The sequence below is a fragment of the Pristis pectinata genome, chromosome 25, assembly GCF_009764475.1.
Source record: "Pristis pectinata isolate sPriPec2 chromosome 25, sPriPec2.1.pri, whole genome shotgun sequence".
NCBI lineage: Eukaryota > Metazoa > Chordata > Chondrichthyes > Rhinopristiformes > Pristidae > Pristis > Pristis pectinata.
This window is the reverse complement of record NC_067429.1, coordinates 27863147-27882083: the sequence shown is the minus strand read 5'-3', so window position 1 is coordinate 27882083 and position 18937 is coordinate 27863147. Positions and strand designations below refer to the sequence as shown.

The 18937-nt window shown below is 44.4% G+C and overlaps 1 protein-coding gene across 2 annotated transcripts in view; it reads right to left on the bottom strand.

The window, feature by feature from the left end:
• Positions 1–17638, bottom strand: part of gosr2 (golgi SNAP receptor complex member 2) — a 55584-nt gene extending 37946 nt beyond the window's left edge. For both annotated transcript variants that reach the window (XM_052038577.1, XM_052038578.1), the window contains exons 1-2: positions 17491–17638; positions 2760–2824 (exon numbers count right to left, since the gene is read on the bottom strand). In XM_052038577.1, coding sequence (XP_051894537.1) covers positions 2760–2824; positions 17491–17519 — 94 coding nt within the window. In that variant the 5' untranslated portion in view covers positions 17520–17638. The remainder of the gene's footprint in view (positions 1–2759; positions 2825–17490) is intronic.
• Positions 17639–18937: the final 1299 nt, after the last annotated feature.

Genomic DNA, 18937 nt, shown 5'->3' with positions numbered 1-18937 from the left:
TCTTGGGCATCATTGGAGTAATGGAGGAAAAAGAGTTCAGTGGGAGTGGGGCAGAAAATTAATCAGTCATCTTGAGACTGAATGGAGATACTCAGCAAACTGGCCACCTGATCTGTATTTGGTTCTCCAATGTTGGGGAGACCACATAGTGAGCACCCAGTGCAATACACCAAATTGGAAGAAGTGCAAGCGAGTTGTCGTTTTCACCTGAAGGACTGTTTGGAACCCGGATGGTGGGAAGAGAAGAGTTTAAAGGGCAGGTGTTGCATCTTCTGTGGATATGGACAATGTGAAAGTGAGAACTGGGTGAAAATTAGCAGCAAAATTAGTGACATTTTCAAGTTTTATACCAGAAAAAGCAGCAGCACCAATACAGTCATCAATGCAATGGAAGTAGAGTTGAGGGAGTGGGCCTGAATAATACTGAAACAAGGACTGTTAAATGCATCCAACGAAGTGACGGTCAGATTAGACCAATGTGAGCTTCCATAGCTATACCTTCGAGTTGAAGGAGATCTTGCTCAATGCGAGAACAAGTTCAGCCAGGTGAAGAAGAGTGCTGGTGGAAGGGAAGTGGTTAGACCTCAGTTTAAGGAAGAAGTGAAGGACTCTCAGACCATTCTGATGTGGGATAGAGGTACAGATTGGACATCTGTGAAGATGAGCCAGTGAAGCAACAAACAAAAAAAATGGAAACTGAGAAAGTGGCAGAGGGCATCAGAGTTGTCACAGATGTAAGTGGGAAGTGACTGGACATGAGAAGAAAGAATAGAGTCAAGACAGAAAGTAGGTGGTTCTGTGGAGCCAGATAAGGCTGAAACAATGGTGCTACTAGAAGATGATGAGGTAGGGATGAGAGGGTTCTTACAGATGAGGTAGAAGGCTGAGGGACAATGAAGGGATGTTCAGTGGTGGACCAATGGTCCACTGGGAGATGTGATGAGGTTAGAGGAAAGGCGGTGGAAAAATTGAGATTGTCCTGATGCAGGGTTTCAACCTGAAATGTCGACAATTCCTTTCTTTCTACAGATGCTGCTCGACCTAGATTCCTCCAGCAGATTGTTTGTTCCTTAAGACTGTCAAATGTTGTGTTGGCAGTTAGCAGTGAATAGATCCAGAGGGGGTATGAGGCCAGAGGGAGAGGTCCAGTTGGATTTGGAATGCTGGAGGCGGAATGTTTACTAAAAGCAAAAACCATGGTATCCCTGGCTCTCCCCTCAATAGTGTGAGTACTAAAGACACAAACCCAACTCAAAGTCCAACACTTGAACTATCTGCCAGCTGAACATCAAAATTAGCTTCCAGCAAGAAAATACACCAACTCCCTTCCTCTGGGCATATGTCCAACAAAATATATTATTGGGAAAAAAAGGATTCCTGCATTTTGCAAACAATATTAACTTAGTTTTGTTACTCATAAGGGCCAACTTTATAAGACAGTTTTCTTAGATGGGGAATAATGCGTACCCAGGACTAAGGAAACAAGCATAAAATACACCTGCTTATATCTCTACACACAATGTTTTGTGGTGTTTAGAACAGTCCTCACTACTCAACTGCACCCAGGCTGACAATAGGTTGGATGCTGCAAATCAATTACCAAAGTGCTCATCGTACTAAGCAATTAATACCTATAGTACAAACACTTAGTATGAAAAAACCTACTACTTATCATAACAGAAATATATTTTTAATGACTGATTAGAGATTATATTAATACGCCTAGGTTTTATGGTGTCTAGTAACATTTCAAAATCTTTCACAGAAATTACCTCAAGAAAAGCAGGGAAGTCAATGTACCAGACATGACTTACATATATTCAGATGTATATTCAGATGTATATTACATATATTCAGATGTGGATCAGCAGAAATTTTCTCCTAAATATTGGAAAAACTAATTATCTTTGATCTCTGCAATAAACTCCCAATTGGCAGTCACTGGCTTCATTTTTCTTCCTGGCAGTTATATGAAACTAAATCAGACTGTTCACAACCTTAATATCACATTACACTGAGAAGAGTTTTGAATCATGTATCTCAAAAACTGTCTATTTAATCTCCTAACACACTTGATCACGATTCTATTATTGAGTCAAAGAGTTGTACAGCACAGAAACAGGCTCCCTTGGCCCCCCACCTCCATTGCTGACCTTTGTACTTATATCCAGACTCGACTATTTAAACACACGCCTTCATTCTGCTCCCTGCAAACTTGAGGATATGAAAACGCTACTGTCCCAGCCCTAACTCAAGTGTTCTATTTACTCACCATCCCCGACTAAGCTATATCTTAATTTTTTTTGAAATCCTGAAGAGACCCCCTGCTCTAATCGCAAGCTCTACAAATCTGCTCCAATTTTGGCTTCCTGATCATTGTCAAATTTGAATGGTTCCCTACTTATGACTGTGCCATGGTCCTGAGCACAGATTTTCCTTTCCTCTTTTCCTTCCTCCAAGGCACTTAAAACCTGCCCCACATTTACCCAAATATCTCCTTGTGGCCCACTGGCAAACAAAATTTGACCACGCTCCTATGAAGCGCCTTGGGAAATTTTGATACATTAAAGGCGCTATTTAAATACAAGTTATTGCTGTTGGATCTGTCACCTCGTAAAAAGCAACGTAATAAGGCACCCCACTGGGAGGAAAACAATGTCATTATTTCTTTTGGCAAAGGTTTACGCCCACACCACTCCCCGCCCCCTGTCTTGGCACCAGGCAGGCTCTGTTTACATCTCTTAATTACGGATACTTACAGTGGACAGACTGTGCGTCCGCCTTCTCCAGCCGCCCCATGTGGGTTTGCACCTCATGGATCTGCCTGTTGAGGAGAAGCAAAGGAAATGGGTGGATTAGCATCTATCCACAAACTTCTGGGCAAGGCCAGAGAAAGGAAAGACATTTTTTTCTGCAGTGTGCTGTACGAGGACTCCCTATCAGCCCTGGGAAAAACATGACAAAAGCAAAAGGAGTGGTTCCGTTTACACAGCACAACTGATGACAAAGATAGTGGGGGACTGGATACGGGCACTGTAACAACTGAAATGAATGGTCTGAAACAGTGACGGATCTCCGATCCTTCCTGCATAAATTATCCTCGTGCACGTTCTGGGCCCCTGTGAAAACAGACATTAATTGGGAAAGGGAGAAGGCCATCTCACAAGTCGGGTCTGCTGGCAGTTACAGAAAAAGATATAGTCTGTAACTTGCAACTGAACAACCCAAGTTATAGCTGCAAAAATCAAAGCATTTATTTTCAGTGAAGATTAAAACTAACCATACAATCTTGCATTCAAGTTGCACAGCAAAGTAAATAAACGTATCAACCTGTACCTGAAGAGTGGCTAAAATGTGAAACATACTCATAAGGAGCATTTAAAGAATCCTAAATAAATGTAAGGGAGAAAGGAAAAAGTTAGATAAGGAGTGGGAAGGGGTTCTTGTGAGCTATAAATACATGCATTAGATTGGCCAAACACATTGTCACCCATGTTGTAACTTTCATATAACTCAGAGAAAACGTTCCATGCCTTGGGGTGTTTGAGCACAGATCAGGAAGGTTTTAGGATCAATTTTAGATGGATCCTGATTAACGTCATCTCGGTCATCATATTACACTATGTGTCAATGAAGTCAGAACCAAGTCAAGTTCAGCTGGATTGGTCCCAAAGTAGAATGCATACATTTAACCAGCTAGGTTCACTCCTGACAACCAGCCAGTTATTGACAGCACTGGAAGGCCATCACTAATGCATGATGATTACAACTCTCAGAATTCCTGGGCTGGGAGACCAGACTGATGATTTGTAATGGAGGAAGATGGATCATCATTTATCACTGCCACATACTGTTCCAAAGTAGGACATTTCCAAATTGCCCATGTTCAGTGCTAACCTACTTCCTTTTACATTTGCCACACAAAGGTTTGAAAACTTTGAACTTACTTGCTACAACCATTCACATTACATCAACTGAGCAGACATACATCATCTCCACTCACAACCTTGATTATATTCAAACAGTGATAAAGTGGAATTGATGAGAAGCATTGTAATCAAAAGAGACCAACTCACCAAAGCTGATCAAATCAGAGAATTTTTGAGACAATGTTGGGGTAGACAGTAACAAAAGTGCAGGCATTATAAACAGGACAGATTGTCTCTGGGTACTTCTCCTCACTGCATTTAACTTATTGTCATTACCATGTATATTGTTCATTCTGAGAGCTTCACCCAAGCAAGGAATTTCATTGCACCCTGGTGCATATGACAATAAACTGATCTGAATCTAATCAGATCCCTAAATGCTTAAAACGAAATCCAGTTAAGAGGAAACATTTTAAATTGCCCTTTTCAGGCCACTTTCAAGTTTCTTAATGAACAAATGGCCAAAATGATTCAGTCCTGCAGTCAATTCCCAAAGTTTGAATTCTTTGTTGATTCTCGAATTTCAAGGCTGAATTTACCTGTCTCCTCAAAGTAAATGTTACCAATAAATCTAGTAATGAAATTCGGAGAAAGGAGTAAATCTAGAGGAGTGAGATTCCCAGGAGTGGATGGCTTCAGTGTTTCACAAATGACACCAAATGAAGTGTATACCACAGGTCGCAAAGATGCCAGAAGATGGAAATGGATTCTCTTGGATCCATTGGCACATTTAAAACTTACCTGTAATTAACAAGTATTCAGTCACTGCCACTGCTCTAATTATATAATACCTAAATATTAGGACAAGTGTTCCACAGACAAAAACACATAGCACCTGCACAATTCTAATAGGTGTGATCGCTTGAACGCTGTTGAGTGTTCAAGATCATTACAGATCTGAACTATGCAAACTTTACAAAATCAGCCCAAATCTGGCATACTGCATGACCATTTCAGTCTCAAGCTCCTCAACTCCTGGGAATTTAAAATCTTGGATCCCTTACATTCAAAAGTCATCAACAAAATGTTGCTGTCAATTGAGTCTTAATCGGTCACCATCCAGGTTAACAGATGTCCAATGACAGGAACCACCATAAGCAAGCAGACAAACAACAGTTTTACTTGCTGCACTATTGGTAGCCATGCCTTCAAAGGCAAAGCATTTACAATCTAGTTTTTTCCTTTAAAACTCTGTTCCTTTCTACCTTTCGTCCTTAATACACTCCTCAAACCCATGAGTTTGGTCTCCAGACTCAGTGTCAAATGTAGTCTTTTAACATTTTTACTAAGTTAGAACTGCTATGCAAGTACATTGTGCAAATTTCATAGTACCACTTAAAATGTCGCAGAAATTTCTCTTTTTGAAGTATGTATGCAACTTATAGAAGATATAAAATCACTCACCGCAACGGACCAATCAACACCCATGGTGGAAGGTTAACAGCAAATTTGGATATTTTTAAAAAAAATATATGAATGGCTCTGATTGCAGTAAATCTGCTTGAAATGACCCCAGTATAGTGACAACTTGGTGACAGTGCTCTGTAAACCATGACACATCAAATCGATATCATTCACGATAGATTTATATTAGTTCCAGCATGCACGTGAAGTTTTGTTAGAATGCTTAAGGTTGACAACCTTCCCTCCGATTCACCTGGTCTGAACTTTCATTGCAGGAATTGCATTCAGAGCATGGTAGGGGAATTAAAAACAAGAGGGCATAGGTTTAAGATGAGAGGAAGGAGTTTTAAAGGGAATCTGGGGATCTGGGGGGGAATTAAAAACAAGAGGGCATAGGTTTAAGATGAGAGGAAGGAGTTTTAAAGGGAATCTGGGGGATAAGTTCTCTTCCACAGAGTGCTTGATATCTGGAATGTGCTGCCAGAGGTGGTGGTGGAATCAGATACATTTACTATGCTCAAGATGTGCTTAGGCAGACACTTACATAGGCAAGGCAAACCATCCTAATCAGGCAATGGATTAGTGCAGGTGGACAAAAAAAAATCAGCATTGACGTAGTGGGCCGAAGGGCCTGTTTCTGTTCTGTCCCCCCAGCCCCTCACCCATTTCTTTCCCCTTATTCCCCCAACTCCACCTGCTCAGGTGTAAGTCGACATTCCGGGTCAAGACCCTGAATCAGTACGGGGGGGGGGGGGGAGAGAACAGGAAAGATTGCCAGTATATAGCGGTACGTGGTGGGGTGGGACAGAGGCTGGTTGGTGACAGATGGAACCTGATGGGGATGGAGACGATGGGCGGATGGAACCAGGTGGGTGGAGAGGATGGGAGGGGTGAACAAAGGGAGAGGAAACTAGGTGGATTGGCGAGTGTGTGTAGGAGGAAGGGACCAGGGGTCTGGGTTAACGTAAAATGGAAAATTCAATCTTCATACCATTGGATTGTAAGCTACCCAAGCAGAATATGACATGTTGTTCTTCTAATTTGCATTTGGAGAAGGCCGAGGACAGACAGGTCAGTGTGGGAGTGGGAAGCAGAGTTGAAGTGACACGGAACTGGAAGCTCAAGATTGCTGACACAGACAGAGCACAGGTGCACTGCAAGACAGTCGGCACTTTGTTTCACCAATGCAGAGGAGGCCACAGTGCAAGCACCGAATGCAGTAGACCAGGTTGGAAGTGGTGCAGGTGAACCTCTGCCTCACCCGGAAGGGCTGTTTAAGCCACTGGACGGTGGCGAGGGAGGAGGTGCAGGGACAGGTGTTACATCTCCTCGTGGGAGGGGAAAGTGAGAGGTGGGTGCGGAGGGATGAGTGGACCAGAGAGTCCTGAAGGGAATGGTCCCTGCAGAAATCAGAAAGTGGGAGGGTGGGAGAGAGAGGGAGAAGATATGGACTTGTGGTGGCATCATGTTGAAGCTGGTAGAAATGATGAAGGATGATGTGTTGGAATGCCGTCACTGCTGAGGTTATAGGTGAGGACCAAGGGAAATCTATTGCTTTTCTGCCTGGCGATGGGGGAGTGAAGGGGGGGGGGGGAGGGGGGGCGAGTTTGCAGAGCAGACATGCAGGTAATGTAGGAAATATACGCAAGAGCTCATCAACAATGGCAGAGGGGAAGCTACACTTCTGGAAAGAGAACGACATTTCAATGTAATTAGAGCCACAGTGCAAGAGATGTTGGCCCAGGAGAGGATGCCAGACATTTGGTTTGCTTATCCTTCCAGTGCATTTGGAGGATTTTGCAGAGAGAGCATTGGTGGCATCTTTCCAGTGCTTTAAGGTGTCTGCTGCAGGCTCTCAGTCTCAGAAGCATGGAGGAGGGCAAAGACCACTGCTGCCAGGTAAACTATGAGTTCTGTACCAGCCCTGAGCTCATGATCTCAAATATCCTGTTCCTCAAGTCAGCCCAAGTTATCACTAGGATCCTCCTCCACCCTCTGCTGTGAAATCAACATTGTTACCACCAACTAACAGTGGGTTAAAATGGCTGGCATGGTACAAACCAAAGTAACCGTCCTTAAATATCTTGGCAGAACACAGAACTAACCTGAACCTGGCACATAACAGTTGGAGCTGGTCAAGCTGGGATCAGGTAACCAGGCTCAATTCCAAATTAATTTTAATTTCTTACATATATCTGTTTATCTGATGATCATATCTAGGACTGAAAACAGGACCTTTTAGGTGCAACGGAGGCAAGTCAATATTATGTAAGAATGTTTAACTGAACCAATCAATCAGATCCTCAAAGATATTCAAGTGAAGGGAGGTTATGCTCCAACTTTATAAAACATGGGTCAGACCTTAGTTGGGAGTACTGCGTGCAGTTCTGGTCACCACACTACAGGAAAGATGCGACAGCATCTGCGAAGATGCAAAGAAGATTCACCAAGATGTTGCCTGGGATGGAACACTTCAGTTGTGAGGAGTGACTGGAGAGGCCGGGTCTGATCTCCCTAGAGCAGAGGAGGTTAAGGGGAGACATGAATGAGGTACATAAAATTGAAGGGTATAGATAGGGTAGACTGCAGGAAACTTTTCCCCATACCACAGTCAGATAAAACCGGAGAAAGATAGATATAGGGTAAAGGGAAAGAGATTTAAAGGGGATCTGAGGAGAACCTTTTTCACCCAGAGAATGATGGGTACTTGGAAATACACTGCCTGAGGGAGAGGTGGAAGCTGAGTTACTGACAGCATTTAAGTGTCTAGATGAATTACCTTGGCATGGAAGGTTATAGGCCAAATGCTGGAAAAAATGGGATTAATACTGGCTGGCGTGGATGTAGTGGGCTGAATGGCCTGTCTCCATGCTGAATAACCCTCTCTACACTCTGCTTTCACACACCACGTTCAACATTCTCACATCCCAGGCAGCTCTCCTGAGATCATAACCACCCAACTTAAAAATAAACAGTCATAGTCCAAAAATATAAAGAAGCTTGAAAAACAAATGAATGCAGAAATAGTTATTCCCACCTACTTGGTGAGAGAATGCAATTTCCCTTTAAGACTATGTTTACTAAATTAGATTCATAGTTTAAATATAGGTGTGTGCCAATGAATATGTTAAAGACATGACACAAAATGCCTTCTTTCTTAAATTAAGGACCTGCCAATACCTCAGTAGGTTAACCTGAAGAGCATCTTTGCCAAACAGATCAAGGTGGCCGCATACTCCACCTTTGGTTTGTGACATTATTTAATCTCATCGGTGACGCTGTAAAATCAATTCAGACAGTGCCTCTTCCTGATCTCTATCCAAGGTTGCCTGTGGGAAATGCATGAATATCTGACCATCCCCAGTCTTGATGGTCCCTGTTGTCAAATAATTGTACAACTGCTGCAGTATGCTATAATACAATAAAACTCTGATAATTCAGCACCCTTAAGACTTTCATAGCACCAGATTGGCAGATTTTCTGGACTACTGGATGTTACTCTTATTAATATCCTAACTACATTTTATTCCACTTTTTTTTATGTTATGCAGTATAATAGTGTTTTCCAGTGAACCCAGTGACACAAGCACTCTAGACCACAGCTCCGGCTCCAAGCCCACCCACATTCCTGACCCTTGGTGTTCCAAAGCATAACCCCAGTCCTGGCTCTGGTTGCACACCCCACTCACGCTCTGGATCCTCCGCCCACATTCCGCACTCACAAGTGAGCCAGATGCTAAACCATTAAGATTTCTGAACAACCAGATGCCAGGTATTCAGAGCTTTATTCCACAATGCATTACAAAACCACATTAGTGGTGGCACAACCGGCAGAGCTGCTGCTGCACAGCTCCAGTGACCCAGGTTCGATCCTGATCTCGGGCCCTCTTTGTGTGGAGTTTGCGCATTCTCCTGATGGGTTCCCCTGGTGCTCTGGTTTCCTCCCACATCCCAAAGATGTGCAGGTTGGAAGGTTACTTAGCTGCTATAGATTACCTCCTCGTGTGAGAGCAGGAGAATCAGGGGAAAGTTGATGGACCGTGTGAGAGAATACGTTACAGGGAGGTAAGTGGGGAATGGAGCTGATGGGGTTGCTCTGAGAGCTGGCATAGATTCAGGTGGAAAGGCTCTCTTCTATATCATACGGAAACATGAACAATGTGAAAAATGAGAAATATGCCCAGGTTAGACCTTCACAAAGGGGGAAAAAAAGCTAAAATAAGGAAAAATAATCACATGACCTGGGACTAATAAGTCAGTTAACCTTCCTGAACTGTTCTTCACCCATCCTTGCATTTCCTTCAAATGTTGACATGCACCTTTCCTGTCAATGGGCATCATCATTTGGAATTTCTAGGTTTTCCTACATGGAAACAGCTGGGAAAACTGAACACGAGAGATAGTGGAGGAAACATAATGCTGCCAAATTACTAAAACTATCCATTAGTTTTTAAGCAGTTAAAGATAAGACATTGTAAACAAAACTTTGCAGTGATTGGTTTGAGTTTTAGAATCAAGTCAACAAGTGCGTGCCTTAAAGTAGCTTTTCCAATTTCATTGGTATGTTGATTGCCTGAATTTGCCACTCTTTTTATACAAGCAAGTTCTTACTTTTCCAAGTCCAAAGTTCCTCATGTTTTAAATGAGCAGCACACCACAACCTCGGTGTGCTGCTCATTTAAAACATGAGGAACTTTGGACTTCCCCACCCTGGACACACTCTCTTCTTCCCCCTTCCATCGGGCAGAAGATACAAAAGCTTGAAAACACGCACCACCAGGCTCAGGGACAGTTTCTATCCTGCTGTTATAAGATTCTTGAATGGACCTCTTGTACATTAACAATGAACTTTTAACCTCACAATCCACATCGTTACAGCCCTTGCACCTTATTGTCTATCTGCACTATCTCTGCAAGAGTAGCACTATATTCTGCACTCTGTTATTGCTTCTGCACTCTATTATTGCTTCTCACTTGAAATACCTCAATGTACTTACTTTCTGAAATGATCTGTATGGATGGCTTGCAAAACCAAGTTTTTATAAGAACATAAGAAATATGAGCAGGAGCAGGCCATCTGGCCCGTCGAGCCTGCTCCGCCATTCAATAAGATGCATCTGTATCTCTGTATCACTTTTTTTCCCCCCACTGTATCTCAGTACACATGACACTGATAAACCAATTCTAATTCCAGAGAAGTTGGTTATTCAGCTTATCGTCCCGATGTCCACAGTAAGACAGCTATCCAATTCCAAACTCCTCATCCCCAATTACCCTGTGGGTCTATTTCTCCAACTCAGTCATACAGATAAGAAATAGGGGTAGGTAACCCAGCCACTTGTGCCTGGTCCGCCATTGGATAAGATCCTGTACCTCAAGCACTACTTTCCTGCTCTAACTCCCATATTCCTCGATTCCCTTAATATCTAATAATCTCTCTGAAGATTATTATCAAATCTGCTTCTACTGTCCATTCAGACACATCATTCTGGATTGTAACTCAGTGAGTACATTTTTTTATTCATCTCATCTCCCTTCTGAATTCTTTTGCAATCTCCTTAAACCCACAGCCTCTGGTTAATGGCCATCCAGCCACTGGAAACAACTTCTTCTTATCAATCCTTATCAAAGCCCTTCAGAATTTTGTTTTAAAAACTGATATTCAACTTTGCCAAAGTCATCATTGTGGAATTACTACTTCTTAGCAAAACAAAGTACAATTGCTATGTAAACTAGACAAATCAATCCTTTAGCAAACCCTTCAAGAAACATGGGTTCCAAAAGTGCAAGATCCTAAGTATCCCCAAGGAAATATAATCCTCGATAGAGGTCATGGCAGTGAGTTGGGGAGGCAGAGGTACAGATTAGTAAAGCAAAGGATGGAAGAGTGACATGCCCCGTTTTTATTCCTAACGCCATGAATGTGCCAACTTATAAGTATGGAGATATCAAATAAACAACTAACTGGAAATATCAAATAAAACATGGAAAATACTAAACCCAACAAGATAAACCCCTATCAAAACAGAAGGAAACAAATCTGGAACGAGTCATGGGAACAGTGAGCAGAGTTGCATGCAAGTAAGAGTGAAAAAGATGCACGAGTTTTGTGGGGAAATATGAAAAAAGGACAAAAGAGCTTGAACACACCCATCCTGGTCAGGCTGCTCTCGTTCTCTATCTGTAAAAAGGAACAGTACTCAAATGTTCTTTCTTTACTGCATCTGCAGACAGTACTGTTCTGGTTACTACCTCTGACCTAAATTGAGCAAATGGGGAACATCCATTCTTGAAGATCTACAAACCTTACAGGACTAGTGCTTTGTCCAGGATTAAAGTCTGAACTCCCACCCTCAAACCCAGGAAATGTTTCTCTGGGCAGGCACGACTACTGGGCCGGAACGGTAGTGTAGTGGTTAGCGTAACGGTTTACCAGCGCCAGCGAACCCGGGTTCAAATCTGACCACTGTCTGTAAGGAGTTTGTACGTTCTCTCCGTGTCTGCATGGGTTTCCTCCGGCTGCTCCGGTTTCCTCCCACATTCCAAAGACGTACAAGGTTAGGAAGTTGTGGGCATGCTATGTGGTGCCGGAAGCGAGGCGACACTTGCGGGCAGCCCCCCAGACACTATGCAAAAAGATGCATGTGTTGTTTTGATGTACATGTGACCAGTAAAGATATCTTATAACGAAACTAACATGTTAACCACAAGCATACCAGTACAGAGCAGTATAGACATGATCCATGGACTGTGCCAAGTCAGTTTGATCAGCAGTTTGCCCACTGTGTTGGTGAAGGAAACATACAAATCTGGTACGGCTTCAGATCAGAATCACCATCTCAGGACCTCCGCTGTAGTCTGCAAAGAATTATGTGAAAGCAGAACCAGGCTCATCCAAGGTCAAATAACCACAATCTCAGATTGCACACATGGTGGTGGAACCAGCACAGCAAGCTTCACTATCTTTGAGGAACAATGGGAAAACATTTTATCGAGAGTCAGAGTGATACAGCACACGAATAGGCCCTCCAGCCCACACTGACCATTGAGCACCCATTTACATTAAACCTCATCCCATCTTATTCTCCTCACATTCCCAACAACTTCCCCCAGATTCTATCACTCACCCTCACATTAGGGGCAATTTAAAGCAGTCAATTAGCCTACCAAACCCCAAGATTTGGTAGGAGGAAACCAGAGCACCTGGGGGAAACCCACACAGTCACAGAGAGGACATGCAAACTCTATACAGACAGTGAATGCTGCTTGTATGATGCTCTGTGCCTGTGATGCTGCTGCAAGTAAGTTTTTCATTGCACCGTGCATACATGGACTTGCGCACGTGACAATAAACTTGACTTTTGACCAGAGATCAAACCCTGGGTCACTGGCACTAAGAGGTAGCAGCTCTATTAAACATAGCCATCCCCTTAGAAAACTGTATAGCAACATGGTGGCATCGTAGCAGATGCACCAGGTGGGTTTAGTTGGAGGCCTGGGGAGCGAACATTTATGGGAGTGAATATTAACAAAAACAAATATCTGGGCAAGGTTTGTGCTCCAATTCAAAGAGTTCATTCGGGTCCACATGGAACTTTGGGAGGCACAACTTAGTTTATTCCTCTTGAAAGAAAAATGTTACCAAGGAGCACACATTGGTACTAGAAAAGCAAAAGCTTTGTATACGCTTTAAAAGTGCAGGGTCTTGACTTTGAAACATCAACCTTTCCCTTTGCCTCCACAGATGCTGCTTGACCCGCTGAGTTCCTCCAGCAGTTTGTTTTCTGCTGCAAGTGGGATTCATTCACAACATTCCCTGGGAATCACCATCCAGTTGGGCCAGCCGCATAAATACTGTGGCTACTGAAAATCCTGGAACCTACCACAACAGCATTGTAGAACCTATGCTCACCACAGGATGCAGGCAGCAGATGTGGGAAGACAACTCCTCAACCCTTCAGGGGAAATTAGGGATTGTGCCAGCTGATGCACAAGTTGTACCGACTTGCTACAATAAAGCAAGCCAAAGATTTCTTCGGATTAAATTTGAAATATTCTCTTGCAATCACAGAATATTTTTCCAAGTCTTCCAAATGCTAACTTTCCATTCACTTTCAAACTTATTGTCAAAGGGATTTTTAAAATGGCACCAGAAGTCAATAAATTGTTTTGTTCATTTTAGAAGCATCAGATGTGCAACCTTTGGGGTAGAAAATATGCAAGTAGAGGGGATAGGGAGAGGAGAGTTATAATAAAAAAGCACAAAATGTTGAATCAGGTTAGAGACACCAGGAATTTATAGTGTAGAGCAAGCTGCTACTTTTAGAACTCTTAAGTTTCATAGGCATTCTGTTAGCTAATGTTTAAACATTCTTTCATTCTTCAGTAACTGTTATTGTTGAGATGTCCCTCAAGATTGAGTAAGAATTGCTTTGGCTCCAGTTCTATAGGTTTGGAAGCAGCTGACATGGCCAACATGGGACTCGAACACATTGGCAGAGGAGAAAGCTGGAGGTGCCTGATGGGGCAGGCAGATGGGCATCCGTGAGATGGTGTGCTCCTGCATCTGGGCTTTCTGAGCTCCTAATTGCAGGGACTTGAGGTCCCTCTCAATTAGGGCTGTCAATAGCCAGGGATTCCCATGAGTCAGTGAGGATTGCTACACTTTTTCCAAGGAGACTCTGAGAACATCTCCAAATTCTTTTCTCTGCCCACCTAGTAATCACTTGCCATGAAGAGCTCAGTTTAAGTGTCTGTTTTGGGAATCTAGTGTCAGGCATGTGAACAGTATGGCTTGCTCCATTTGGTAACCAAGTCTGATAGGGCCTTAATACTGGGGATGTTGACCAGGGAGGTTATTAGAGACATTGGCTCACACATGCTGTCAAAGGACTTGCAGGTTTTTGCAGAGATTTTTGGTAGCCTCTCTTCAGTGCTTTGAGGTGTCTGCTGTATGTCACGGAAGCATACAGAAGGACACAGATAGGCCAAATGTTTCCAGAGGCATAGAATCTATGATTCTATTATAATGCAATGAAAAGATCAGCATCAATTAGTATTATAGCATCTAGAGCAGAAAGAAATCCCAAAGAATCTCCAGGAGCTTCATCAGGCAGAAAACAAAAGCCACAAATACACAAGGAGAGATGACAAAAAAGCATGGCCAAAAAGGTAAATTTCAAGACCTCAAAGAGAAAAGTTGGGGTGCTTAGATTGTAAATTCCAGGGTTTGGAATGCAGATGCCATTTGTTATTAAAGGAGGAATGAATAATGCCACAGTGAGAGGGTGCAGAATTTTTGGATGTGGTAAAATAGATAGGCATGCACCACGTCAAGGAAGGATTGGAGAAGATGATCAATGAAGGATGTGCTGCTCCTTCAGAGGTTCCAGAGGAGGTTCATAAAAATGATCCCAGGAATCAAAGGCTTAATGTATGAGGTGCGTTTGATGGCTCTGGGCCTGTACGCAATGTCCAGAAGGATGGGGGCAGGATGTCCTTGAATACTGAAAGGCCTAGGTAGTGGACATGGAGAGGATGTTTCCATTAGTAGGAGAGTCTAGGATCCAAGGGCACAGCCTTGGAATAAAGGGGCATGAGATGAGGAGGAATTTCTTCAGCCAAGGGTGGTGAATCTCTGGAACTCATTGCCACAGACGGCTGTAGAGGCCAAGTTATTTGGTGTATTTAAGGTTCTTGATTAGTAAAGGGGTTAAGGGTTACAGGCAGGAGAACGTTGTTGAAAAAAAATAGCCATGATTGTGAATTGTAGAGCAGACTCGATGGGCTGAATGGCCTAACTCTGCTCCTATATCTTGTAGTCTAAATGGTAGACATGTTGAATCAATTTTTTGTATCCATCTTCACCATGAAGGACACTGCAAATATCCCTGTGATAACAGATGGGCTAACAGGGAGGAACTTTTTAAAAAAAAATCCCAATCACAAGGGGTAAAGTATGAGACAAACTTAAGGGGCTAAAGGCAAACAAATTGGCAGGGCACAATGGCCTGGACCCAGGGTATTAAAGTAAGTGGCTGCAGAGATAGTGGACCTGTTGCCTGCAACATTTGAAAACTTGCTAAATTCTGGGAGGGTACCAGAAGACTGGAAAACAGCCAAGTCCCATGTTCAAAACGGAAGGAAAGCAGAAGGTGGGGAACTATTGGCCAGTTAGGATACCAGAATCAATAATCATAGAGGAAATAACTAATCATTTAGTAACAATATAATCAAACCTAGTCAACATGGTTTTATAAAAGGTAAACCACGTTTGACAAACTTGCTCAGATTCTTTGAAGATGTGACAGGGAGAGTTGACAGAGGGGAAACCTGTTGATGTTATGTATTTAGATTTCCTCAAGGCATTTCCTAAAGGTGCCACATAAGAGGCTGGTGCATAAATTAAGAGCCCAAGGTATTGGGGGAACTATGTTAGCATGGATTTTTGGCTGTCACATAGTAAACAGAGAGTTGGAATGAATGGGTCCTTTTCCGGCTGGAAGGGTGTAACTAGTGGAGTACCCCAGGAATCAGTTCTTGACCTTCAATTGTTTACCATTTATATTAACGACCTAAAAAAGGGAACAAAATGCAAGGTTTTCAAGTTTGCTGTGATACAAAAATAGGTCGAAAGGCACATTGTGATGAGCACTTTGCCTCTGCAATGGCATACAGATTGAGTGATTGGGTTAAAACCTAGCAAATGGAGTTTAATGTGGGGAACTGTGAGGTCATGCACTTTGGTAAAAAGAATCAAAATGCACATTATCTAAATGGAGAGTAACTGTAAATGAGTGAAGTTCAGAGGAATCTAGTGCATAAATCACCAATTAGCAGGCAGGTCCAACAAGTAGTTTCGAAGGCAAAGAGCATATCGGCCTTTATTGCAAAAGATTGGAGTTTATGAATAGGGAGGTTTTGTTGCATTTGTACAGAGTGTTGATGAGGCCACACCTGGAGTACTGCACCCAGTTTTAGCCCCCTTACCTAAAGGGAGATACAGTAACATTGGAAGCAGTCCAAAGGAGATTCGCCTAATTCCTGGTGCGAAAGGGTTGTTCTATTGAGAGAGTTTGGGTCTGTATTCCTTGGAGTTCAGAAGAACGAGGGGTGACCTTATTCAAATATATAACATCCTAAGGGGGCTTGACAGCGTACATTTCCACTAGTGGGAGAGAGTCACAAACAACAAGACATAGGTACAAAATAAGGCGCAGGTCATTTAAGACTTCTCCTCTCAGAGGGTAGCGAATCTCTGGAATTCTCTTCCCGAGTGTGGAGGCCAGATCATTAGATATATTTAAGGTGGAGGTAGATAAATATTTGAAAAAGTCAAAAATTGAGGGTTATGGGTTACTTAACGTGGAAACAGACGAATATTGGAAAGATCAAAGGAACTGCCACTGAGGAGGAACTGATGCCAGCAAAGGTCAGATACGATCATACTGAATGGCAGGGCAGGGGCCAAGTAGCCGACTGCTGTTCCTAACTTATGTCGTGTGTTGTTGAAAGTGGAAATTGGGAAAACATGCAAGAAAAAGAGAAAGCAGTCCTTGTGATAAAATTGATAAAGCTGAAGGATGTCAGGGTTGTGAGGTGGGACAGAACTAGTGCCTCAGAACTGTAGAAAGCTCAAGGAATCCCCTTCAGCCTTTCGTAGACGGAAAGCAATGCAAAACCAGTTAAAATAGTTAAACGAAAAGAACTTAACACTCCCATATTTTGATGGTGCCTTTGCCATCAACTACTGACCAGCTAAGTTGGCGCAGCCCAAGAGAGACACAAATTGTACTCCTACTCGCTTAAAAAAGGTAAATAAAACATTAGGAAAATGTATCCCTCAAGACATTGTTGCAGAGCCCAGAAATCTTAAAATCTGGAGAAGGAAGTCATTCGGCCCATCTATTCCGTGCTGTTCACTGACAGCTTTCTAACTGGTCTCAGACCGACAGCCCCAAAACCCTTTCATTGCAATTACTGAGTCTCATTCCCACTGAGCCGGCCCATCCCCAGTGCTGCGCCGAGCCGGCTCCCGGCGCCCTGTCACCGTCCCAACCGCAGCAGGGCCGAGGGGAGCCCCAGTGCCTGGGGGGGAAGAGTCCGCAGGCCCCGGGGAGCGGCCCGTCCCCTGTCCCCTCCCAGCTCCACCACTTACTTATTGGTCTGGTGGTAGAGAGTCTCCATCCTGGGCGGTCCGGGAGCCGGAGGCCGGAGCTGGGGGTCCGGGAGCTGGAGGCTGCAGCGGTCTAGCAACTAGAGGCCGGGGCTGGGGTTGGGGTCCGGGAGCTCGGGGCTGGGGGGGTCCGGGGAACCGGAGGCCGGGGCTAGGGTTGGAGTTCGGGGAGTTCGGGGAGCCGGAGGCCGGGGGGGGGGGGGGGGGGGGGTCCGGGGAGCCGGAGGCCGGGGGGGCGGGGTCCGGGGAGCCGGAGCTCGGGGCTGGGGGGGTCCGGGAGCCGGAGGCCGGGGCTGGGGGGGGGGGGTCCGGGAGCCGGAGGCCGGGGCTGGGGGGGGAGGGGGGGTCCGGGAGCCGGAGGCCGAGGTCCGGGAGCCGGGGCTGGGGTCCGGGAGCCGGAGGCCGAGGTCCGGGAGCCGGGGCTGGGGGGGGGGGGGGTCCGGGAGCCGGAGGCCGAGGTCCGGGAGCCGGAGGCCGAGGTCCAGGAGCCGGAGGCCGGGGCTGGGGTCCGGGAGCCGGAGGCCGGGGCTGGGGCTCGAACCGAGGCCTCTCTCAGCAACACGTCATCACCTCACCCCCTCAGGACCCGCCACAAACAGTCCCTGCCGGAGAATCCCGCACCCTCCCTATCCGCGCCATCTACACTTCTAATTATTTTTTATCACCTGCGCCGGTTTTATTTTAATTATGTGGAACTCTCGGGAACCTGACTCTACTTCCTCACCCCTCTCCCCGGTGCAACGGCAGGAGATAGGGCGTATTCTACCGGCGACCTCAGCGGACACCTCATGGACCTGCAGCCCGAGCGGCTCCGCATCTGCCAACGCGGAGCCTGGTTCCATCAGAGCGGGGCCGCCGCCGCCGCCACCGTTGTTGCAAGGATCAAAGTCAACAAGCTGTACCTCGTTTAATTATACAACCTAAAATAACAGAGGAACAGCAATTTGCTGGGAATGCTGGAGCTTGGGGGAAAACAGGAACAGTGCAGAGAGAAAATGATTTAACTTTTCAGGTCGATCACCTTTCAGCATAACTGGTTGAAAAAGTTCTTTCCAGATGTCATTGACCTGTAACATGAAGTCTATTTTCCTCCAAGAATAAAACAAAATCTATATTAACAGTGGGGCATTGCAGTTAATCTGATCCACACACACGTAACATCATGTAAATAGCCTCTTTAACGTTGTTAACGATGAGTTACTGGAGCATACTTGTGACAAAATCAAACGTCATGCCTCTTACTGATGGCAGCAATGACAATAACGTAAGGGTTGTGAGCACAGAACTATGAGGACAGTGCAGATGAACATAAGATTTCGGGGTCCTGGGACACTGTAGGTAGTCCGAAAAGAAAGGATTGATATAATCATCAGAGGTTGGACCCCAAAAGGTGTGGGACAAATACCTTTGTGAGAAAAGAAAACTTATT